At 31.4% G+C, this 27,885-nt stretch overlaps 1 protein-coding gene across 3 annotated transcripts in view; it reads left to right on the top strand.

Annotated features, from left to right (window-relative positions):
• LOC130900481 (semaphorin-2A) overlaps positions 1-27,885 on the top strand; it is a 1,226,238-nt gene that overhangs the window by 1,147,658 nt on the left and 50,695 nt on the right. For all 3 annotated transcript variants that reach the window (XM_057811123.1, XM_057811122.1, XM_057811124.1), the window contains one exon: positions 26,266-26,373. In XM_057811123.1, coding sequence (XP_057667106.1) covers positions 26,266-26,373 — 108 coding nt within the window. The remainder of the gene's footprint in view (positions 1-26,265; positions 26,374-27,885) is intronic.

The raw sequence follows: 27,885 nt of genomic DNA, 5'->3' as shown, positions 1-27,885 counted from the left end.
TGTTGTAGTTCTCTATGGAATACGTAGATATCATCCCATTTCTCATAGAATCAAAAGTTGTTAATTGTGCAGAACACTTAATTTGGGAGTTTTGATTCACATAATTGTTACAATACTCAATTCCTCGTCACCGGATATCAATGTTCAATATAAGTTTTACATGCAACTCTGTGCAGCTTTATAATAATCTACCGAAACAATAACCAATCTGAGGTACGTTTTTCATTGGCTGGATAGTAATTTGCCAACAAGCGATGTATAATGTTTAATCTCCGCGTATGAAATTATTTGTAATTGTAGTTATTAAAATATATGTGAATATTGGTTACGAAATGTGTTGGTTCCATTTTTCTCTTCGCTTTTTTTCATGTGATATTTGAAATATCATTGCGTACACTTCTGATTGGTAGAAACAAAAAAGTTCGAAACAAAGTGTATTAATGCTTTTCGAAATAATCGCCCTCTAGATATATACATTTTTGCATTGGCATAAACCAAATCTCTAAATATTTTTTCCGCACTGGAACTGATATAGTTTTGAAAGTCTTCTTGACGTGATTAAAATCCTTGTCCACCCATCTATTCCTCGCCAGTGGGAAACAAAGAAATTCACGAGGGGATAATACGAAAGACGTTATTCTGATATTTTTCTACTTCAAATATTCAGTTACTAATCTTCGCAATACCAATGTTCAAAAATACAATAAAGCTGAAACTCATCAACATCACCTATTGTTAGATTATAAAAACTTAGAACGCAATCATCGTAGGTACTCTTGTAAATTCAATTTGTTGTATTGAATATTTTTTCAATTGAAAATCTTTTTTATCATCTTTTTATTCTTATTGTTTTTGTCTATCCATTAAGAGAGACATAAATGCTTTCTTGTAAAAAAATTATAAAAGCTTGTAAAAAACTGAGAAACAAACACCAAAAACTAAATAAAGACACAACATTCTTACTCCTCCATCATATGACACTATAATACGAGGGCTATCCAGAAAAAATGAACGTTTCCCTTTAATCCCGTTAGACACGCGCTGATTCATATATTTTTGTGTCTTCGCGCTCGATATATCAGTCGGCGTTCAGCCACCATATTGGGAACATTTAAACGCTGCCTGTTTTGTCGATATTTGATATCCGCTGCAAATGAATATTCCGTTAGCTGAAAGGTACGGTTCGTGATACAGTTATTATAGGCAAAAACATGAAAATGTATGTTTATGGGAAACAAGGTTATGAATAAAAATTACGCCCGTAAAAATATTCGGGATGAACGCTCACGTTTAAACGATATTGTTTTATAAAAATGTCACAAAACACGTCAATTGTAAGACAAAATTACAGTCCATACACTTCCTCCAAAAAACCTTGTCATCGAGAAAGATTATGGCAACTGTGTCTTTGTTTGATTTTGCTGAATGAGGTGCCGCAATAAACTTTCAACGGTACAATCTTAACAGAGCGGTGCTGGAAGTTGATGTTTGGTATTTCCCATGAATCCTTACCTGATACAGTCCTTAACTCATGTAAATGATAGATTTTCTCTTGTTTTCCTTATAATTATTATCTTATTTTGTTTCCAAGAATGCAAAAGTGACTAGCAACACACAGCTTTGATGACGATAAGAATCTGTTAATGCATGCTACCGATTAACTGAGATTGTTTGCGGTACATTTGCATGAAAAAAGAATTCCTAAGCTTGTCCATCTCTATAAAAAAGACCGCAATTCGAAGAAAAACAAAATTTCAGTCGCGTTACTGATGTACTTATATTTTTTTTCTTGTACATCTTTTATTTATTCATTAAACATTCCTCACTATTTATGATTTTTTCTTCTTCTTCATGTAATTAAGTACTACTATTATTTTCTTCTCATCTACTCTAACGTTATTTAAAATAACGTAATGTCATCATTTGCAGAAATATATATTTTTTTATAGTAAAAAGGTTTTTGGAAACATATTCGCTATCTAAAATAGGAGTTTATCTTTCTCACTTCACCCAGTCGTATTTCTATTACGGAGTTAGTCATCTAAGAAGCTTACAAGCGGTAATTCCACATGAACGTATAACACTCTTAATGTTCTCACCCATGTAGAATAAAAGAAACACAAAAAAGATTTACAAGCTTCTGTTTTTTTTTCTCCTATATGTAGGTTATTAGTGATATCCTTTTACTTTTGTACAAAGATAAAAGGAGTTGTACTTTTCCCTTCTCTTGTGGATCCGCTCTCGACCTAATGTGTCTAGATTGAATTGTATATTTTTTTATATTGCGCGAATCTCTATCAGACATAGGAAAAAATCTAATCTTCCCAAAGTATTAAAACTAGTCTCATGGTTAGTTACTACATTAAAAAATTTCGAGATATTTAATCACTAGAGATAACGACGTTGTTTAATCACCACGGTTTTTATCCAAAAATGTGTGTTGTGATAATAACCCCCTTTTGAAATTTCTCAGTCAGAAAACGTCTTAAAATCGCAATCGTGTAATATTAATGTGGAGTTTTTGTATTGTATCATTTGAAATCTTTGAGACCTTAGTAAAATTATTCTTTCGATTTAGATGCAACGAACTGTCATACTGTATTTTCAACATCTCCTTTGGATTCATTTCTTTCCCACGCAAACGTTTCGCCATATATCTGTATAAACAGTAATTTGACGGTGCCAGGTCCGGACTGAATGCTGGATTTGCTAGTATTCTATGCTTTTGGTTAACTAAACATGGATATTTCTCCGATAAAACATCATACATCTGGTAATTGTCCTTTGTCTAACCACTGTAACTAACCCATGTACAGTTTGTTTATATACATCCATTTTTCTTCGCAAGTAACAATGATAGAATGATTATATTACGGTAAGGTAATCAGCTGTTTACACACATCTACTCGACTTTTTGCTTTAATCTCAGTTAATTCGTATGGCACTATACAACAACTTTTATAGATCTCACTTTGATTTTAAATGGCGATTTATGGTATCTTCAGGAGATAATCCGATAATACCAGGTTGATTTTCTACTGCTTCCCTTGTAACTTTAATATCTCACGCAGGTGGACGACCTAATGTCAATAACAATCCACGAATTTTATATTAATCTCACTCCACACTATTTATTATAAAAACCCACTGCATCATCAATAAACAAAGAGAAAATGATTAAAAGAAAGTAAAGCAACAGTAATTTCTTATAGAATTAGTCTTAACAAGTACAATGTTCATATTTGGTAACCTACATTACTTATGAAACACCCTCTATAAAATGATTGATTCATTATTGTTGGTGTATTTATTATAAGATCGTATCGAATATCACTCCAGAAATCGAAAATCGGTTATCACTTCTTCTGAAAATAGAAATGAGTAACAATCTATTTTCCACTTCAATTTCTTACAAACATCATTTTTTATTGCAAGATTTGAAAAGTTAGGGTCCTATATAAAACGTACTACAGCTTGGTATTAATTTGATTTCCAATAAATTTTGATCAAGAAAAATCGTGGTTTCTTCCATTATCATTCTTTTATGTGCAGTCTATCAACCCATTTAGATTGAGGTCTCTCCCTTCATTTTTGGCATATACGAGGTGTGATAAAAATTGTAATTTAATTAGGAGAAATAAATAAAGGTAACATAAAAATTTTTTCATCCGTAGTACTGCTCTGATCTGCTTTGATCAACGTTCAATTATTGACTAGATGTTTTTTATGGAAGGCTTCTTTCGGACTTCTCATTTTTGTTTTAGCACATTAGCAAAGTCTTGTCATGAATAAACCGTATGTTGAATCATAAAATTAGACTAGAGCAGAGACTAAAAGCGACTGTGTCTAATTCTTTATGCATGGTGTTTATTCCTGACGTCACTTTCATCTTCAATAACAATTTTGGAATTAAATCCGGATTATTTCAGCTAATATCATTTTTATACATTTCACAAATCTACAATAACTTCTCGAATAATAATTATTTCAATAGTCAAACGAATAATCAATCGGTCAATCGCACATTTTGCACATATTCATCTAGTTTTGAGGTCGAAAGACGTTTCTTCCGTAACTGACTCATTTCCACTTTGAAATTACTCATACCATTTATAGAAAGTTATTACATTATCATCATAGATATCTATAAACATTTTTTAACATGAAATAAAGCTGAACTTAATGTTAATGCGTTGTTCTATATCAATGCAACACGATCTCACAGAAGCCGAAACGAATTCAATCTCATACCCACTATAGATGAGAGAGTATGTGACATACTTGTTGTAATGTAAGTAATTTCTGCTATATGAATTCAGTAACCGTATTTTTAGTCACACTTTTACTCATACTCAACCACTTTCTTCTCAATTTTCTCAAACACACGCAGATAAAACTTAACAGTGTATATCTGAACGCTGTTATTTATTTTAAAACGAATACGTCTTTTCGTACCATGGAGAAGGATAGAAAGATGTTCTTATTCCCTCACGACGAAAAATATCAACATTTGTTTTTTTTTACTAATCACTCTGTGATATCAGCTACCTACTGCAGTCAGCGCTTACTACTTAGTGATATTTAAAAATACAGTATTGCCAGCTTCAACTTCTCTAGTTTCTTGGCATCTTAGAATCCCAACATCTCGCCTCAACTGCTGCTTCACATTGATTTCACTTGATTGCTACTTTTTTCTATATTTTTCTTTAGAAACAACAGGTAATATGATTGGATATAATGAGTAATTTTTTTGGAAAATTGAATTTTGTTAATTTCTTTTCATAATCTAATCAACAAAATTTGTTATGTTGATTAATTTTTGAATCAAATTAACCATATTAAATTGATCAACAGCGAACTTCTATGTTATTCTAACATTATCAATTTTACAAACATTGCATGAAAATTTAATCCCACAGAAGGTTTGAAGGGAACACAGACATTTCCAGAATCTAAAAAGGAGTAAATTAGACGTGAAATTCCGTTGTGACTCACATCAGAACTTAATTGTCGAATAATTTTCAAACTTACTAATTACGTGGAAAAAGTTGAGCGTTTTAAAATAGGATGGAAATTAAATGTCAATCTAGTCGCCACTAATTTGGCTTGGAAGCCAACAAAAACGGAAGCGCAAAGAATCGTAGACGGATAATTTGCAAGTTTTGCTTAATTACCATACAACTTTTTTGTAGAACAAAAAAAGGAAGATTTTGGATAATTTTGTAATTCTGATAAGCTCTGTTAGGTTAGGTTAGCTCAGTTAGGGATTTGGTTTTCACTGTAATTTAAATTGCTTGATGGAGAAAGAAGTATCAATTAGGTATGATATCCTGTTTTTGTCACTTCTTTTCATCTGGACCTCTATTTTCTCACATTTATTACCAGCAAATCTTTCAAATCATCATTGAGATAAAATGAGGTGAAACATTTGTAACGAAGAACAATATTGTCGCACTATTATGTTAGTCTAAGAGCTGGTCGCAACCTCAACTAAGGTATTCTCCATAAAGCTACAATTTTTCGTTTGATTTATTACCCCCTTTATTTTTATATTTATAAATTTTTTTAAATGTTGTTTCACACGTCTGCCGTTGACATATGCTTTAATATATTTTATCTGGAATCCATAAAATATTGGCAGAAGGTTCTCATGGTTGCCAGGTGAGTATGAAATTGTGATAAACGAACGTTTCCTTCCTCATGTCATCTTCTGAATTAAGTGCATCTTCATTTATTATACCCCTTGAAAAATGTAAATGTATAATTAAAGTTTTATTTTGTATGGGTATTTATAGATGTTTATACAATATATTAATTTGATTTTAAACATTTTTTACCTAAAATAAAAGCTTATAGTTTGCTGGTGTCAGTGTTGTGGAATACTTTGAATTTGCATTTCGCCATATCCTTGTAATATACTGTCAGGCAAAACAATGTCATTATATTTATCTCCAAACAATTTTATATTTTTCAACAATTCAAATCTTTATGATAAAATTGTAGGCGTTCATTTTATCAACTTTTCACTGTCGTCTAGTTTTCAAAACACGCAGACAATTTTTGGTGCTTCCATCTTTAGTTTTTTTAGTCTATTGACACAGAACTGGTACTAAAAATAATACTAATATATGTTGGAAACAATTAATAATTGAAACAAAAGTGTCGATGGTATACTAAAAAAAAAATCTCTAGAGAATATTATATGAGCTAAGTTGCTCCCAAAAGCTAGCGTTGCAACTGACGAACTCAACGGAAATATTTCTCACAATGGGCAATGCCCACATCAGTCAATGTGGGGTTTGTATTCAGGTATACATTGTTTAAACGAAAGGTCGATGAGGGATTGTGACGAAATATCTGTAGAATACAAATATACCTTCAATTTTTCTACATTAAAAATAGTATATGTATGTATGTGGTGTTCGAACACGAATGCATCCTCTCCAGATTAATTTTAGAAGGGAATATATTCTACCAATTTTTTGAAAATGCTTAAAATAGTATGAATTAAGTTCGTTTGCCACAATTTCGAACTCACCTGGCAGGTACTTGCAACCGCGAGAGTCTTCTGCCAATTCTTTTATGGATTCCAGATAATATAAATTAAAACATATGTCAACGGCAGACGTGTAAAACAATATTTAAAAAAATTTTACAACTATAAAAATAAAGGGGGTATTGTTGCAACCGCGCCACCCTAGGCAGTAATACGCTAGAACAAACGTATATGTATTGAATCCAGAAATTTAAAATTCTGAAAAGTTGTGTTTATATTGTAATAAACGCTTTAATATAATAAATACATTTATCAACACAATTAACTTTTGTTTTACCTATATGTTACGTGTTCATAAAAACGATCACTGTTTCTATACTTCACACTGTTTTAATGACTTTTCTTTGAGTACAATTTATTATACCCCACCGAACTGAAAGGGTTGGCGATTTTTCACTCCTTTTTTTGTTTTTATCGAACGTATTGTTGTGTTTCCATATAAGTAATTGTTCTTCGTACTGAAATAAATGTTTCTTTGCCTTTTAGTGGCGATAGCGTCACCACTGGTGGCAACAATAAAAATCTCGACATGCACTTTTTGTCGTGATGCGGAACGAGTTAAATTCTTATTTCATGCCGGGAAAACGTTTGTATCGGCTTCAGAAAATAGAACGGGGCTTATCGTCGGGTGAGAGCTCTTCACTTTTATTAAAAAGCTTATTGTTAATTGGCAACCTGGGGAGTGAAACTAACTTCAGCTCGTCAAGTACTATACGGTTTTTTTGAATATGTTCCCGCTATTATAACGTTTCCCATTCACTTTACCGGATTATAATTTCTTGCTGAATTCCAAATTTGTTCTAAATTACTGTTATTTTTGTCTTTGTTATCAATGTTTTTCTTATTAAAATAAAAAATTTCATACGAAAAAGGTATAATAACATATCTTTAACCGTGGTCCAAAATATTTCTTTGTCATTGCTTAAAACACTTTTATTTGTCATTTTTTTTTATATCTGGTAACTGTACAAAGTAAAAGACAATTGTGTCTGTATCATGATAACACGTGCTCGTCGAGTAGACGCATTTTCAGAATGAATAACCGATATAAGTTCACGTTTTAAGATATATTTTTTTTGTCACGTCCTATCTGCGTACGAACGCGGATTACGAAACTATGTTTACTGAATTTCAACAACAATTTTCGATCTCGCCGCTACCAAATCGTTCAACAGTGTGGAAGACGTAAAAGAAATTCTTAAAAACGGGCTCCGTTGCCGACACGTCGCGCTTCAAACAACCGGTAACTTTAACAACTAACGAAAATAGAGAAACGGTGGCTCTGGCGTTAGTTGAGCAGTCGAGGTAGAACAAAACTTTGTCTTCGACAAATTCGGTTGTTTTTTTCTCAAGTTTAGCATTAACGGAGCATAATATTAGTCAGTTATCGTTTTTGCTTTTTGGAAATAATCAGGAAAGATTATACTTTTATAATTCCAAAACAATATTTCATCTATTGTGACATTTCGATGGAAAAATTCACATGGATTGAAGATATTTTATACGAAAACTTCCATGCAAAATTCTGAATACAGCTTTTTTCAATCGTTTTTCTCAGTAACAAATAATGTTTAATAAACACCTTAAATTCTTTTGTCTCCATATTTATCCAACAACGACAACAGTTTTCTTGAGATGTGTATTTTAACTTTTTGATCTGCCATATTTATTTGAAATTTTGACCAATGAGATGAGAAACTTGGCGGTGACTAACATAACCACCATATCGAAAGCGTGGTCAACCTATGAAAAGTTACTCCGTTCTCGTGTGCGTCTGTTTCTCTATTTCATAATGTTTTCTCACTTTTCATTCGAAAATCTCTTATAGTAATAGTAATTTCGAAATGATGAAATACCCCTGGTATATTCATGGATCCTAACCGTGATGCAATCAATTCATTAACATATCTGTACTTGCAATGAATTAAAGTGCAACTTAAGCACAGTCTAGCATATTGCTACAAGTTCAAAGAGACAAAATACCTTTCCGGGCGGGAGTGCATATCGCACCAGAAACTGGAGAGAGAAGTAGAGATTATTTTGGTTGCAACGTTGCATTTGGTTGTATAATTAAAGGAGTCGAAAGTAAAACCGCATAAGTAGTTTTAGGATCTTAGTTGACGAAAGCAGCTTTCTTCCAATTAAAACTGTTGAACGAAAACCAGTGAGCGGCGAGAAACAAATATCAGAACACATTGTTGTGAAGGATCGTGGTTATTTAAAACTATTTATCCTAGTTTAATTTATATTTAAGAAAATATATTATACTGAAGCTATTTTTGAATAACTCCTAATTAATTATTTTTATTGATTTGTTAAAATAATTTGATGATGCTTGAATAATGAATTATAACAAATTATTTTTTGATTTTTCTACTGTGAATTAATGGACACTAATTGAAGGGGCAGAGAAATGATACACGAAAAGAAAAAGTGAAGAACTCTAGTAGTTTATAATATTTGGACTAAGGTAATTTGTATGCAATAATTTTAAAAGCTTTTCTCTCCTTTCTTTTACCACTTACATATATCCGTTCAAATTACCATCACATTCGATTTGTAACTCTCGACATTTTCCAAAACGTTCATCATCTCATTTAATTGAAATCCAATAGAACGAAGGGCACGGAGCAAGGAAAGGAGGGGGTAGTAAAAGGGGGACATATCCGCTTCGCCAATTTGCTTAAGTACTGTATGCATGGGGTAAAGCGGCCTTAATTGGAAAAACGGTTCTCGAATTTCGTTTTAACCGCGCATATATTGCCGACGATTTCATATTTTATTAATATTCTCCTACGTTTATCCTGTTTGTATGAATTCTTCCGATTACTTCTGTGGAATGTCTGAAGTAATATTTCACGACATTAGTCAAATATTTGATCGGGGATAAAATATATTTTTCATGTTATTGTTATCTACTCAATCCGAAATAGCATTGGGTATAATACAAAAAATAGAGAGTGACAACAGACAACTATGAGTCGGTCGAGCATCTGCTCTACCTTGACTGAATAACGACATCAAAAACTAAGAGACTAGACTGTACATTGTCTCGAAGAAATAGTAGAAAAGAAACAGAAAAAAAAACTTGTTGGGAATGCATAGAAATGAGAAGATCGGAGCGTGGTTAAGTAATTGAAAAGTTTCTTAATTGTGAAAAATAAAGGGTGACACAATGGGAATGAGATTTCTGATTGAAGTACGGCCAATTTACGTCATATCAATTTAATGAAAACATACTTGTTCAAAATATCGTAAACGTAAACGTACTACCGTGCGTATAGTACGTACTTTAGACACACTTTCCAGTGCATAAACATACTTTAAGCAGTAGTGCGTAAAGAAATTTATTACTAAGGTTTCAATAGCGTAGTTGCTAGAATATGAGTTTCTAATTATTTAGTAATAATTTTTTTTAGGTGGCATTTGTGTATGCTGGAGAGAAGATTTGACAAATTGAACACCTTTAATATTAGTATTGTTAATAATTGATCCATCTTCTTAATATGTTCTAATCTTGATGAAAATGTTCAAAATATTGATAAATATATACTATATTTTATAAGGAATTTATAAAAGCGTTATAGTTTCTTTTAACGAAAAATAGAACTCACTTTATAGGCACTAACATGTAAAGAAAATTTTCACTAAACTTCTGTATCAATTGACATTCCTCTAAATCAACTTTTGGTCTCAAGTTTATTATTGTACCGTTGTAAATCAAATCTTTTGAAACAACATAGCGCCCGGATCAATATCGTTCAAATTTTCAAACAAAAAATTTATTTCCACTGACTGGGTTTTTGTATAAAGACGTGAAATTATAACTCGACCTCAACAAGCGGTCCATTTTCCTGGATGTAATAAAATCTTTAAGGTCATGGTGGATTGATTTCGTCCCATAGATGATAATTTTGTTAATAATATTTGGGAACGTGGCAATGAAACACCAAAGTGGACTAACTTTGATATATTTTCCGAGCTTTCGAATATTCATCGTCTAGGACTAAAATGTCAAATACAATATAAGAAATGTGTATACATATTTTTTATATTGTGTTTGACCATAATTTCAGTCCTATATGTATATATATATATATATATATATATATATATATATATATATATATATATATATATATATATATATATATACAATTAGAATGTTGATTCTCTCAGATAGATGACTATATAGGCCATAAAAATCATGATGAAGTCATCTTACATGGTTTGAAACTGGATAATTTGATAATATTGGTAATATATTCATGATGAGATGGTTGGTCGGAGAATACCGATCATAAAAGTATGGCACAGTTGAAATGACAGTTAACCGTTAAGTGTGTTCTGGTGAGCTTATAAAGCATTCACTATATTGCTCTTCGGGAGTTTTAGGGCTCTTTTATATGTCAGTTGTTTCCATCGGACAATGAATCGTAAGTGAATATGAATCCTTGTAAACATATAAGATATTTAGCCGAAGCCGAAAGTTCGAGTGTAGTTTGTCAAACGTAGTTTTGATTTTCTAAAGGGAAACAGATCATGTCCGTGACATAGTAAAATAAGAATAGTAAGTGAAAGCCATTACTCGTAAATAGAATAATATATTTTATCTACAAATATCAGAAAGAAACAACACAATTTATTATTATTCATGATAGTAATAAACTAAATTATACTACTCCAAAGGAAATATCCACAATGATTAAAGTAAATATTAACCCGAAGAAAGCTCCAGGTTTGGACTTAATCTCAGGGGAAATAATGAAAAATTTACCAAAGCAAGCTGAAATCAAATTAACGCATATTATAAACGCAGCCTTCCGACATCAGTATGTACCTACCTAGTGGAAAGTAGCTAGAATCAGATAGTCCAGGAAAACTATCAAATGTAGTCCCTTCATATGGCCTAACTCAAATGATTAAGCCCTATACTTCAAAATTGAAAACTAATACCTTCACATCAGTTTAGCTTCAGATCCAACCACTCCACTATATACAAAGATAATACACAGGATAACCAGTGTCATAGAAAAATCACTAGAAAAGAATAAATTGCTCTGCTGTTTTCTTAGACGTGGCTCAGGAATTTGACAAAGTCTGGCATTGAGGACTCTAAAATAAACTGAACAAACTGTTGTCTAACTAATATGGAAACATTCAGAGTCTTATATAAGAGGACGAGCTTTCAGAATAAAGCAAGAAAATGCTTACTCAGGCTTATAGGTGTACCACAAGGTAGTGTTCTTGAGCCTGTTCTTTACCTCTTACACTAGTGACATCCCTTAATTAGAAAACAAGACACAGCCAGTTTTACTGTAGGCGTTTCCCACGAAGAAGCAGAAATCAACCTTCAACCACCAATTAATAAAATTAATTGGTGGACCAAAAATGGAGGATGAGCTTAAACAAGAAATGAATCGGTACATGTCAATTTCACAAATAAAAAGGAGCAATATGTACTAATAAAAATAGGCGATGAACAGGTACCATATGCTAATACAGCAAAAACCTCACAAAAAAACAGAAGAACTAGGTATTATAAACAAGAGAATGTATTGGTTGCTGTGAAGATAATCCACTCTGTCAATTTTTTATAAACTACTTATATATGAACAAATCCTGAAACCCGTATAGACCTAGGGGATTCAACTATGGAGATGTACCAACGAAAGCAACACCCAAATAATCGAGAGATTTCAAAATAAAGTACTAAGGAGCATCGTTAAAGCACTCGGGTACTTTCGAAATAACGATCTTCATCGGGACGTGGAGATAGACACTGTAAGGCAGGTATCCACTAAATTTGCAGAGTCACGAACAGCGGCTCTTAAAACATGTGTACATCGAAGCAATCTTGCTCCTCGACAACACCAACCTAGAGAGAAGACTGAAAAGTACAAAGCCTTTTGAGTTAACTATCTAAGTGCTTAGTGTAAAAGCAGAGCAAAGTGCTGAGTTTTACATATTATGGTTAGTGTAAATTATAATAGTTGTAGTTATAATAATTGAAGGAGCTTCTTAAGAAACCTTCCAGATTTTCTTTAAAAATAATGTTACCACCGTTATAAAAAGTTACGAGTGGATTCTCTTTACCCGTCATATTATAAGTGGTACTTCCTGTGATATTTGTAATATTGTCAATATTTTGTATGGTCCATTGCCCGATGAAAATGACGGACGAATACCAATATTTCTACGAATTCCATGACTTGGTTCTGCGGATTTTTTGCTGTTCGACGTACGCACAATGCAGCCGCAGTTTGGGTTACTAATTCATATCTTCTCTATAACACAAATTGTTCGTAGCAATGCATCCAAATAAGAAACTCATTCTCATTTCACTTCCAACCACACTTTCGAGCCTTCTGACATGAAGGATAAATAAAAATATCTCAAGTACAAAAGGTCCTATTTCTGACAAAAGTAAACTAAACACAGACAAAAAGTTTTACAGTCTCTAACCACCCACTATCAATAAACATTTAGCATATTCAGATTCCTAAAAGATTTTTTATTGTCTAATATCAGAAAGCTTATAGGATAATCAAGAATAACAGCGATTTATGAAGGGACAAAATCAAAACACAAGAGTGTGAAACACTTACTAAATAGTTTTTTGTCAAAAAGCGAAACTTTATACAGCACTTATAATAATTGAGATTCATAATACGATAAATTAGAAAATGTTTGTCATATTCGCATTATTTAAGCTCCTGCATATAAAATAAGAGCATTATCAGTTTTTTAAGTTCTATTTCATCTTGCTCCTATTGACTGTTTCGTATCTACTATTCCTTGTGATCTTTTCTCTACTTAATTAAACCGATTTTCTTCTTCATTAACTAACTCATTTTTGTGGATTTTATATTCATCATTCAAACATACATACATAATTGTAGTATTCTAAAGTCTTCCCTTTGTTTAGTTTTCCCATATTTTCCATTCATATTGATATTGTCCTTCTCGTTCACATGTTTTTGTTTAAAATTACATCCTTTTCTGTATATTTTCATTATATCTTTATGTTCATATATTCAAATACCGATGTTATATAATTGTTTCGTTTAGTAAATAATCGTAAATACCGACGTATCAAGTTTGTGTCCTCAACTAAATTCATCTTCTTTCCTACTTATTACTTATCGATCACATTATACTCCTCGAATAGACGCAACTGTATTTGATAAAATGTTACGAATTTCAATTAAAGTTTTATGCTGAACGAAATTAATTTGCAGAAAATGCGAGTTCAAAACTCTTTTGGTTTGTATTTGTAAGAAGAAGCACCTTGCAACATACCTCCTAATTAATTAATTTATATAGCAGTGAAACTTAGTCCCAAGAAAGATGAGATCTACCAATTTTGAGTGCCATTATTTATTTGTAAGCAGAGTGAAAGAATCAAGTTGTATAGTTTTTTGTGGATTAGTGTTTCTGATCTCTCAATATTTCAACTGTTAATTGATTTAGTTCTTAAAATGCTGATTGCTAACTGAATTTATTCTCTACTATTATTGTATAACTATTATTTATGTTTTTCAATTTGATAAAGTAATTATTCATTGACCAGTGGTGAATATTTAACTGAATTAATACTGATTGCTTTTGTTATTTTATTTCATCCGATATTCAACACTTAAAGCCAGACATCACCCGTCACTTCTACATTTCACTATTTGAACAGATTCGAAATTAATTTTAAATATTTGATTGGAAATTGCATTGATTTTGATTAATAGATGCGTCAGTAAAATCATTTGCAGGCCGAATGAATGATAAAATTCGATTTTAGTATCCTTATTATATTTATTTGGAATTACTGCATATTGTAATGTATTTTTTAAATACTTGATTATTACAAGTGCTATGTAATGGGGGTCAAAAGGGTTATAGTATGTTAATAAAATAATGTAACTAATATTTCGTTAGTAGTCTAATCAACATCTTCAAAAACATGGAAAATAGTGATAAAACTCCTAAAGCCCTATTTTAAACAATAACATCCCGTTGGAATTAAACTTTTATTGTCATTTTTCAAAAAGTTATGCAATTATTAACTTACAATTTTTTTAAAAAAATTTCTAAAAGTTGAAATAATTTTTCTATAATTTTTTTTCTTTGTGGATACTTTCTTATTATGTAGTTAAGAAGATCACGTGATAAAAGTTTAAAAAAGTTCATTATTTTGTTTATAATAATTTTTTAAAATTAAAAATTTATGAATTATTACAAATGTGATGTTTTAACAATTGCCAAGTTATTGCTGTTTTTACATTAAGTAATGGCATAAAACAACGCCACGTAAATTTTTGTACGCCATTTGTTTTCAATTTTTTTATAAACAAATAGACTAATTAACAAAAAAAATTTTTTTCCATGATGATAAAATTTTAATTCCTATGAAACGTTATTGTTTGAAATGTTTAGAAGACAGCACAATTATTAATATTATTAATAATGGAGATAGAGTTCTGGGAGCTGGAACTTTTTTATTGGAATATTTATCGAGTTATAAGCAAAACAAATGCCTTTTTTTCGTCTTCATTTTTTTAAAACAATTGGAATTTTTGCGTGCTGTAACATCCTCAAATCACGTTTTTCTAATTGTCATTTTGAATCGAATGAGCTATCGCTCATATTTTTAGGAGCTTTATCACTTTTTTCACGTTTTTGAAGATGTTGACTAGACTTTAGGTCTTCCAAATTTTCAACTTTTCATATATAATCTATCAAATTATGAATACAAATGTCAATTAATAGTTCCAAAGCTACAATCCTTAGAAAGTCTAATTATTAATTTCTCACAAAAGTAGTATATTATTATCATTTTCTTTTATTTTCCCTTTTTTTTTCTTTACGCTTCCGCAATTTGGCGACATAATTTTATATAAATTTTGTACTGAGATCCTTTTTAAAGAAATCTTACTCAAAATGGATTCTTGTTCCAAATATCTTAATTAAAGAAGCTCACTTCAGCCACAAATACATATTTTTTATGCTTGATATTGAGCCTTGCACTTTTGGCATTCAATATATATCATACTGTACAACCTAGAGAACAGACTGGATTCAGAAATGGCTTCAATGGATCATATTTATTCTCAGAGAGGTTATCAGCCGAAAAAAAATTCCCAATAGCTTAATCCTTTGTTAATTTCGAGAAGGCTTTCGACTAAATATACTCCAAAACCTTACAAATCAAGGTATTTACAAACCATATATTCAAAGAATCTTCGGAATTACCAACCGACAGGTAAACGACTAGGTATGACTAGGTGAAGCTAGTTCTTCCAAAAGGCGACATTAGAGGAAACCTTCCGGAAATTACACTTGAACAACGAAGACAGAGTAAACCTTAACCACCTAAGTTTCGCTAACGATTTAATGATCATCAATAATCCTGAGGAATGAAGGAAATAAACAACACTGGAAGTTATAGAAGAATATATTTGTAAGTCAATCGAGAGACAGATCCGGATTTCTACCAAGAAATTAATGAACGAGTTGAATTAATCAAGGAAAAAGCGTTATACCAGTGCATAGCAGCCCTGACATACGGATGCTTAATTCATACTGAAAATGTTATCTTGTGTAAACTCCAAGTAATATAGTTCTGTAGAGCGAAGCACGGAATAAATCGCAAGAGAATCGGGTGGATAAGACAGAAGACCCGGGTTACGGATGTTATCCTGGCATTCGGATGCGAAACGTGTTATCGAAATAAAACTCTAGATAACACAATATATTGTGAGAAATTCTAGGAGATAAGACAGAATACCCAGGTTACAAACTAGTCAGGAGTTACAACCTCTCCTTGCAATTACGAGCCACTGGGGGTGTTAATATTGACAATAAGGTCGATTGACATCACGCTATTCAGAGGGGTTGTTATTCAATATTTGTTGAGGCATTAGCCAGGAAGGTAGTTATTTTCTCCTTCAAAGAACGGCAGAATACATTTTTGGGAGTAATTTGACTTAGATATTTTTTCCCCTAAATTGAATTAAGTTTTTTCTTATCAAGAAAAATTTCACAAAAAATATAGCAAGCAATGAAGCTTTTTCATGTCTCACTGTCAAAAATATCAGTGTTTTGCTGTCAATTCAAATATTCTCGGGACGTTATAAAATTCAAATTTTATTTCAATCAACAATCAAAACATTCAAGATTTTTTTCCAAAATTTTGATTAATATCTTTCAAACACATGTGAACTGTACGTAAACATTCAGTTTATAGTTTCATTTACGAGTAGAGGCAAATAGTGTAGATTGGTGAAAATTAATAAAAATTCATGCGATTTGAATAATTAATTTGATTTATACAATTAACGTATTGGAAGAAAATCCATCTGTATATGATGTTAATATTATTACATTATTATCTCATCATCTAGTTTTCAACAAATAACGAAAAATTTCACTTCTTCACCACTGTTTAATTTTATAACAAAATAAAGGAACTGAAATCTGAAATAAGACATGACAAATACTCTTTTGATCGCTCGATTTGTACCATCAAGAAGTGAAATGTTGAGAAGAAGAGAGCCGTAATATTATCGTAAGTTTAATAGAAGCGGGATTTTTCCGATTACCAATAAAAGTAGTCCCAAGCGGTCAGAACCGTATAACACGGCAATTTCCACTTGAATCGAACGATCAGAGCTTTTTCCAAGTCTAGATGGCCGATCCAGGAAGTGTTGGGAATAGACAAGGACGGGAATAAAAAGAATTTCTTCAAAAACAGGGGATTGCGTTTTTATATAGCGTTCAAAGTTGTTTTTAAATAATAAGTAATTTATCCTATTCTGTTCATTTGTTATATTTGTATTGCACGTGTTCTATAATAGACTCGTACAGTTTTCGTTTTTTTATGTTTTATTTGTAGTAGTCAATAAATTCTCAGAGCGGCATTAGTCTAAAATATCAATCGGAATGCACACAATTAGCTATTGTGATAGAACATAACGAAAAATATAAATACACTTTGGCTTAATTATTCATTTTGGAAAATAAAGTTTATAACTTTATATTTTTAACTATGACCATTTTCTAATCACTGCCTACTTGTACCAACGTACTTTTCTCTTTTGCCCAACTTTGAATAAACAGATTTAATTTATACTTTGTACAATTGTCAAATGATGAAAATGCAACGATTATTCTGATTAGCTCTGTCAGGGTTCATAAATTACTCTTTGTATCCTATGCGTAAGAGTAAGTAATATAAAGTTAGTGGACGAAACACGTAAGCTTGCAGTCTCAGACTTACAAAATCGAGATGCAACCATCAAAACGTATGAAAGTGCCGCTTAAAATAGCAAATTAAACTAAAAAGCAAAATATAATATCCAGTTTTAAAATACTGATAAACACGCTTTGGAATTAGTTATACTAAAAAGTAAAATGTGAATTATATTTGAAAAAACTAAAAAACACGCTTTTAGCAATGATCAAAGTAAACAGTAAAAAATAATTATTGGCTTAAGAATAAAATTACTGATGGAAAATTAATGTAACATTAATGTAATTAATATAAGATTTTTTGTTTAATTTTGTGTTTCGGAATGAATTTAGTAAAAATTTGAAACTAGTGACATCAAAACCTAAATTTCAATATGTTAAATAAATACTTATATACTGATGTGAAGTGTTCTTATCAATATTTTATTCCAATGCCAAGAATCACGTTTTAATCTGATTATTGCTTAAAGCTTGCTTTCTACTAATAATAACCAATTCAAAGATCTAAAATAAAACCATTCTAGAATATTTGTTGATTGTTACACTGCATCGTCCTTAAAACAATTCCGCCTTGAATAAATATATACTAGAAGGAGGACTTCGAATATCTCCATCTCAAAACCATTGCCTCCAGTACAGCTTCTGACACTAAACGCTCACAATAAATACCCATTTCGAACTCCAGCAATCCGACATTTAACTTCCTCGATCTTCTATTTAAACGCTAGAAGACTGCACCAGCATTTTTTGTGTTACTAGTTTTAGGGTGACAAAGTGAGACCTTGTAGATCATGACTTAGTTGTAGTTAGTTTAACAAGAATCGAAAAATAAATAATGGAATATATCGGTTTACTTCCTGAAGAATATACTGAGTCATATTGGTCTCAAATAAAGTGCAGAATTATAAATTGTGGTGCGTGTCTTCATCATGTTCGTTGCCGCGGGAGATTGAATCTAATTGATGTAGTCAGCAAGTCTCCAGCTGAAAACTCTTCCTCACAAAGTGGTACAGGCTTTGGTTGATGTATTTACAGAGCGCTGCTAAATTATTACGGAACAAATTCATTATTTCGCAATTTGACTTTTAGACATATACTGAAATTTCTGATACCAATTTTTTAAATATGTTTCAGAATTTGCTGCTACTGTTAAAAATTGATAACAATAGAGTTCAATATTGTCTTTAACTCACCTAGTATAAAATGAATTGTATCTTTTCGTAAGATAGAAAAAGCTAAAAAAAGCAAGCCTACCTAATATTAATGGACGTTTTGTTGGTATAGAATATGAACATAAATGAGAACTCAACAACTAACTAGACAGACCTATCAGTTGATCAACAATCCTACTTTAATTGAAGAATGAGCTTAACTATTATATAAATTATCAAAATTGCAAATAATGGACGGTGATACTCAACATCAACAAAAATATAACATACAACAACAATTTTAACTAAAGAGATGATAATATCTGTTCCCAACAATATGGTGCATCTCCGTATTATGCGTGTGAAAGAGTGTTTAAATCGGAAATGAATTCATAAACTAAGATCATAAGAATTCCCTCAAGATCATCAGATCTAACACTTTGTACATTTTTCATTTCAAAATCAGTTAAATCGCAAAATCTACAAGAGCTACAAGACTGATTTAGGTACAAAATTTAATATTGTAGTTTACAAACTCTGAAAAATTAACTATACTTAAATGAACCAAGCTCGAACAAAATCCCTCAAAATTATATAAATAAATATCAGCAGTGATATATCTATATCATTGCTATTAAAGAGCAAAAATCCATCAATTAAAATAAATGAAGATTGGCTATACTAGAGATAAGACAAGGAAAATTATGTGAAAGTTTGGTAGTCCCAGCTTTTAATTAGTGGTTGGTTATTGGTCTAGTAGTTGATGTATCTCAGTCGTAATCTATGTAGATTGGAAATATAACCCCAAATTCAACGTCTAAAGATTGTGAAAGAAAAAATAATTTCAAGAATAAATTCTGCTACTTAAACAGAAATGGAGACTTGACAATTTAATTCTTCCTAGATATTGTTAGCGACTATTTGGCGTAAAATTAATAACTGCGTCACATTAATCGATTATAAGACGAAAAATGCAACAGATCGATTGACACGTGACAATGTGATTAATAAATTCGTGAAAAACTAAGGAAGAAATTGGAATCAGACAGATATCAACGCTAATATCTCCGAATACAACTATCTAAGTAACTGGTAAAAAATAGATTTTATGATTTGAAAATAGATCGAGTTTTCATTTGTTAATATTCCTGATTTGCTTCTAAACTGTGATTTGTTCTAACTGTACGTGAAATGTTGAAAAAACCTATAAATATAACCGAGTTACACCATAAATAACTCCAAACTAAAATTCATGTTTATCAAACTCATTGTAATTGAAATTTCGATGACCAAGCGAACAACAAACAGGGAATAAAAATTTCATTGTTATTTATTATACATGAAAATGTTATAGTGTGTTCAAAGTATTAGTAAAACAATCGAACTGTTCAAATTATGATAATATTCATTTATATTATTAACATGAAACCTAATGAATTTGGATTGAGCGTTACAAGACATGCATTCAAAAATGTTTCACCATACAATTAAAAGATTAAAACAACTAAATGATTAAATCATTTAGTTGTTTTTTAAATTTTATGAAAACAAAAAAAGTTCAATATCATTGGCAATATTCTGTACGAAGAGATATGATATTTATTATCCTGATAAGTGAAGAATGCATTAATCTGAATTTGAGACAATAAGTGAATGATAATAATCATTGAATTGGAGTCACAAGCGCATAGAAGGAGCAAAGGTAAACCGGAAACGAAACAATTGTTTAGCTCATATATAACAACAAACAACTTAATATCTTGTTAATGAAATGATATCCTCTGACCAGAAATATAGAAATATTCAGTTGCCTCGGGACACAAGAAATTATTATATTCAATGATTATAAATGACTACTAGCTGACGAGTTCATCATCGTAATGTAATCAAAATGAGTTCGCATATTATCAGGAGTCTTTGTTAAAATGACTCAATGCAAATGACGAAAATGGCTACAATGAGTATTGGAGCAATGAGAGCATGCAAACGACTGTACTAAAAGTGTTGCCAAATTTTTCAACTCTCCATATATTATTGTAAATCGAGGAAACTACATTCGTAACGTTTAGAAAAGGAATTATAAAGGAAAAGCAGAAAGATCCCTCATAAATTAATCAAAACTGGGACGTGCCTCACAACGAAATGTCGTAAAATTGTAGCTTTCAGAAAAAATAGCTCACAACTAAACTGAGTGAATGGGTTCGAAAGGCCAAATTAGAAATTACCCTAAATACCATCAAATGGTACACGGATGTCTCCAGAATAGTAGATAGAATTGGAGTTTAGGATCCCAGAATCAAAAACCTTGAAAGTTTGGACAAGTATGTCCAGTTCAACAGAAAAGAATTATCGCAAACAAGAAATTCATCTTGATCGATAGCTAAGCAGCCATTAGAGCTGGAAGCTCCATTTACAAGTTCTAGGCTGCTCTGGTAAAACTTAGAGAGGTAAACGAGCTAGGCATAAAGAACAAGGTTAACCTGCAATAGGTTCCGGGAAACACTGAAGTGGAAATAAATGAAATATGAGACAGTCTTGCTTAAGTTGGGACAGATGAACCCTTTGTTAAATCTGAACCCTTCGGCGGAATCGACTACAGGTTCATAGAAAAGCACTAGAAAAGGAGATATCATGAAAGTGAATGTAGTGAATTTATCAAGAAGGAATGAAAAAATTCGTTGATACAGAAAGCAACCAAAAGATGTGTACATAACTATTTTCACTCGTTTATATGAGATAATCATTAGACCGACAGTATGCAAGTGAAACGTGGATACTAAATGGAACAGTAGAAAGTAAATTAGATATATGGGTGAGGAAACTACTTGGTAGGATATTAGAAGGGAAAAAGGAGGGAGACATACGGAGGAGGAGGTCAAAACTGTAAATAAACCCGTATGATGAATAGCTGGGACTATGGGAAAGATTGCCGGAGTCCAGAACGACAATGAAAATGATCATCAAAAAGAGGAGGACTCAGAAAGAGTTGGTATGCGGAGACACAAGTAGATCTGATATTGAGAGGAGTTCAAGACTGGAAGGCAAAGATAAATTATAGTAAAAAATGAAAAAAAAATTATTACCATGCTATGGGCCTGAATAGCCTTTCTATCATCTCATTTCTTAATGTAGAGTAGAAAATAAAGAATGTATTGTTGAAATATCGTGTTATATTGCCCTTTTAAGAACTAGAAGAAAGCCTAATAAGGGCATTCGTCTGAACTTTATCAATTCAGCAATCTGAATGTCCTGGACATTCATTTAAACTTTCCAGATATCGTTTGATAAAACCTTGTTGATGTGAGAAATTCTTGAAAGAATAATAACGACTTCATGCGTTAGCCTGAGGAGGACCATTTCGCCATTCAAGGGTGAAGTTTCGTTTGTTCTATATTATAGCAAATTGTCGGTGTCAATATCATATTTTGATAAAGACTTAATGAAAACAAATGTTAAAATTTATCTTTCTTTCAAAAACTATCACAAAAACTAATTTTAAAACAGAAGAGGCCTAAAATCAAGAACATTGAGATGCATTAATATATCAAAAGGTCTAAGAAATAATAAATTTATATATTTTTTTATAACTTCACCCATTTTGAAATAGATGTTAGTTACAAAAGAACATTGTGTTTGATTCTCCTTGACTAAAACTCTGCTATCACATATTGTTATGAACAAGTTCGCAAAATGATTCCCTAGGCCGTCCCAGTACAGAATTTTAAAAATTTGGCGAAATCGCGTGGCGCTTTTCGGGCGGCGTCTTTCACATTTTATATAAATGGTGGAACTCGCTTGATGTTTATTTGTGTATAATTTTTTAGTAGCAGGCGGTTTATTTACAGTATTTCTTCCAAATAATTTCTAGGAAATTCTATTTATTTATTAATTGCGCTTCTTTTTGTTCTAGAACTAGAAATTTTATTTAGGTATATAAATGATTTGTATAAACGCAGTTAGTTTAGTTTCAAATATATAGTATTCGTAGAAATTATCTAAGTGATATTTATAAGTGAATTATTATAAGTTGAATGTATTGCATAGTATTTAAATAAATTAAGAACGTAAGAGACAGTATTTATTAATTCACCCCATGAATAGAAAGAGTGTAAATAAATAGCAAAAACGTTACAATATCAATTTTGACGATATTTTAAGCCTGAGTTTGTTACAAAACCGACCAATACCAAAGTGGTTCGTAAAACTAGCCAAACCTGAACTAAAATTTTCAATTTGGTATACTAACGAAAATGGTAATGAAAACTTACTATTCTAATGACAAATTAGTAACAAGAGGCTTGCAACCAGACAAAGAACAGTAAACACTAAGCATTATTATCAGTCCATATCAAGAAAACAAAACACAATAGATCCTTTGGAATGCAGTTTATATGATACCCTGAACTATAAATACATACATTTATGGTAACTTTTCATATAAAAGTTTCTAAATCAATAAAATGAAATCAAATCAGAGCGTGGCATTTATTTGCCACCAATATCATCTTTTACTATTTGAGTGGTAACCATGAAAAATCAAAGAAGAAATTTTTCGATCAATAATGGTAAACTGTCCGGAAACTTTTGCTGAATTATTCCGTTTACAATAATAAATTCAAATATAATTCAATTTAATAAAATAATCAGTTACCTTGTAAAAATTTTTAAGCTATTAATGACTTCAATGACTTTTGAGCACAAATATAACCAATGAGAACTCAAATTATTAAAACTAATATTTTCCATTAGAATAATGTATATGGTCTGAAATTTCAAATGTGTATTTTATGGTATACATTATTTAATAAATAAACTTAGAGATAGGTAAAATAAATTTTTCAATAGCCAATACACGAGAACAACAATATTTAATTTATGATAACAATAGAAACACAAAATTCTGAATATCAATAAATGAATGTCAAATATATACATCAAATCGATAAATATTTTAGCACATAAAAGTGGGTATTAGGGTCTTTCAAACACGTTCGGATGGAATAAAGCGAATATTTTAAATACCAGTTATTTACGAATAATTTACGCTATTTTTTAATTGATACCTATATTCTGAAATCATAAATACTGACATTAATATTACAAAAAATTGAAATAATGTAAAATAGTTTCAATAGTGATATGACATGAGGATACTTACTTACTAAAGTGAGAACGGAATAGACACAAGTTTATCAACTGTATGGAAGAGCAAAGATAACAGATACAGATGAACTAGTTATACTTTTAGAGCAGTACAAGTATCCTTAAGAAATCGCAAATGGACGATATAAAGTAATTTACAAAGGTGCGTATATTTATGGGATTAATTACCATGAATCACATAATCGAGATGGCACGTGTATATAAAAAGACGATTTTCATTTATGCCCAGATATAACTTATTTATTTTTTAAACTTGATAAACATTTATGGTAGCTTTGGTTCTTGAAGAAGATGCGAATTGTGCAATTCTCGCTATCATGACGTAAAGGAAGAAGGAGGTATATTATTATTCAACATATCAAAACAGTAAAGGATCAACATTATACTGAGAAACGTAGGATGGCAGCTGTGGGACATTTTGTAGTGTCTTCCTTTGACAGTACAAATATTTAAAACAATATCGGCTGTACTAGTTACATTCTTTTAATAAAATTAAACACTTCAGTTTATTTAATCATTGAAAAACTGACTGGACTAGAATAGACTATTCGTTTCTTGACTTGTTGATGTTGTCATGGAAATTTTGAAACGCGCATACCTAGAATAAGCTAAATAGTTAACCAAATAAAAACACGATTTTCGGGATTTCACACTCGAACTTAATGGGTGGTGGTTGTCTCAACTAAATTTTTTGTTTTTGGCGGTTAAATTGGAGAATTCCAGAAAAATTCACAATAATTATCAATTTTTTGAATCTAAATAGGTTTATACAAGCCGCTAATGTAACAAGAAATAATAATACTTTTCAATAGAAAAGAAATAATACGTGAAAATTGAGCATGTAAACACTATGAAATTATGCGATGTGACACATCCAAAAATCCGCAAAATGTAGCCATTCTTTGAATTAAGAAATGGAAATAGTTGGGTTTTGAATCATCCATTTATAAAAGTAATTAGCTTGTTTTTTATGTAGGCAAAAAAAAAATAACAACAATTTTCATTTCAAGAAATGGAAAATCCTCTCCGCATCCTACTTCGAAAATGCGTTAGCTCGAATTGCAACTTGAACATAATTTATCTCAGGTAGGTATTTTGAGAATTAATGGTCCCCAAGCTACTAAATATCTACTTCTCTGGTAATATAAGATCCGGAAACTGTAGGAACTATTTCTAACTCCATATAAGGAGTTAGTCTCCAGGGGAATCGATGGCCAGTGTAGTATTTTCGCGGTCGGAGGTTAACGGTCATTCTGGTTCGACACCCACCAAGTATTTTTCAATTCTTTTTTCTAGCATTTTTTTTTCATGTTTTTTTTCGTTAACGAGTTGAGCAGAATTTTGGTCGACTCAGACTTTACCGACAATAAAGAGAATTTTAACAATGATGATGAGTATTCGTAGATTTAGCCCCATAAATCTTTATCACTAGCTCTCCTTTATTAAAACATGGAAGACTATTTAGTTGAATATTGTCTTTACCTACTGCAAAAAATTATTATTGTTCTTAATTCCAAAAAGTTACCTTCCGGAGGTCAGTAATAGTGTATCATCTAATGACACATGTAAACGGAAAAATTAACTTAGATTGCTATTAAAGATATCCACACATTCATTTGAAGTTTTAATGTGAGCGAGGTTTCGATCAGCACTAACCAATTGTGTCATGCACCTATATAAATAATGCATACACGTTCGTTCAAAATATTCATTTCATTAGCAATCTCACTTTGATTGCTAAGTACAAGGACACGAGTTTTATTAACCATATCTGGAATAATTACACAAAATGAATGTACTGTATTTTCAGCAATATTCATGTTTATAAGGCCACTTCTAGATGCAGAAAAACATTTACAAATCATTCCACGAAACGGAGCATATTTACATAACTTTTTCTTGCTTTATTCACTTGTTTCTTCACATAAAATAGAATTTTTAGTAACGATCGAATTTTGGCTTCTTTATATGACTAACTATCGGTGAGATTTACGTCAAATTTTGACAGATGACATCAAAAACATGGCGTTAACCTACAATATAATCACCGTAACGAAACTGTCGTCAACTTATGAAAAGTCAAACTTCCTTTATAATTTATAATTACACAGTTATGGATAAGTTTGAACTAATGATTTTTATTTGTTTCAGCATTTTGATTGTCGAAATCACATAAGAGTTATACAATCAATGGGAGATGGAAGTAGGCTGTACGTTTGTGGAACTAACGCTCATAATCCCAAAGATTGGGTTATAAATGTAAGTTTTTAAACAAGATACAAAAAAGTTACTAAGCAGGAATTTCATTTTCTCACTAAATGTCACATAAACATTGAATTAATTGCTTCTATTTGTATAACCACTACCATTAACATCTAGTCTAGCAAACAATAAATAAAATTAATAATCTACATTATCCGTGCATAAAAACATTTAAATTTTAACACTAGTCAGGGAAGGAACTGAATTATCTACAACATTTTAATATGATTTGAAATATTCGTTGTGTTCTGTTTCATACATCATGTTTTCATATTTTACAACGTGATTTGTAGTATTCTTTCGCGCTATTGAACTTAATTTATTACAGTACATATTAAACACTCCATATCGGCTGTTTGAATGTTACGTTATTTCTATCACTAATTTAATTTTTACTTTCGCTAGACTTAGTTAACTTTTCAGGCATTATGTATATAAAGTTGATATACGACCTCATATTCATAGTAAAATAGTTTGGTTAGTAGGATCAGGAACCATCGAGCTCTGATAGGCTCCTCATGCCCTATTCAAAACTAATAAAGGCCGATGCTCTTTGAACAGCTTATCAGGCACCTTAGTTTGCTGTTAGGCTTGCCCATGTATTTCGCGCGTGTGGGTGTTGATCACACACAGATGACGTATCTATACTTTTTCCTTCCCCCAAGCACCAACGACATTCCGTATCGTCCGCGGTGCCTATAAGAGGATGGTTCCAAAAGTCTCTGACGCAACAAATTGTTAAAAACTCTATGTTAACATCTTAATGACCCTGTTTTTTCCATTGTGAGCAAACGCTGCACCCATCCTGTGCATAGCTCTTTCAAGTCCAAATTTTCGGTAAATATGGAATACATCCCATATTTCCGCACTTTTTGAAATACCTACTATATCTGCTAGCTTGTGCACAGTATCCCTTTGTCGATTTTCTTCAACATTTCTGGAGTCATCATTTGGTCTATCAATGCGATGCTGGTCTTTGGAGGTCGTACGGCCTCGTTCAAGCTCTGCTACTCTGATACCCAATATTTTACTGTTGATTGTATACTTTCTAATGCAGTGGTATTTTCCAAGCAATTACCGCTATCTCTAGGTCAGGTCAAGTACTTCTGGGACCATCCTCGTAGCATGGAAGTGGCGTCTTAGACGACCGTGTCTGGTTAGAACGCCAGTGTCTAGTCGCATTTTGCGCTTGTCATATCAAAGGCATATAACGAATGAATGTCTAAAATAAAATATCTTCTTATTCTATCACGACAAACCTTCATACAACTAGAAGCAAGGAACTTAAAACCAAAAAAAAACAGTTTGTAATTTATTGATGGAATACCAAATGATACATTGTTTATTATATAGAAAGGGAATTATTTGGAGAAGCGAGTCATAAGACAAAAATAAAAATCCTTAGCTACAGCTTCACAAATCGAGTATGTTGGACTGAAAAAAACTCTAGAAATTCTGAGCACTTTTTTTTACCAAAACAGTTCAACAACGACAATAGGTATAAGAAAC

The sequence above is a fragment of the Diorhabda carinulata genome, chromosome X, assembly GCF_026250575.1.
Source record: "Diorhabda carinulata isolate Delta chromosome X, icDioCari1.1, whole genome shotgun sequence".
Taxonomy (NCBI): domain Eukaryota; kingdom Metazoa; phylum Arthropoda; class Insecta; order Coleoptera; family Chrysomelidae; genus Diorhabda; species Diorhabda carinulata.
This window is presented reverse-complemented; position numbering and strand designations above follow the sequence as displayed.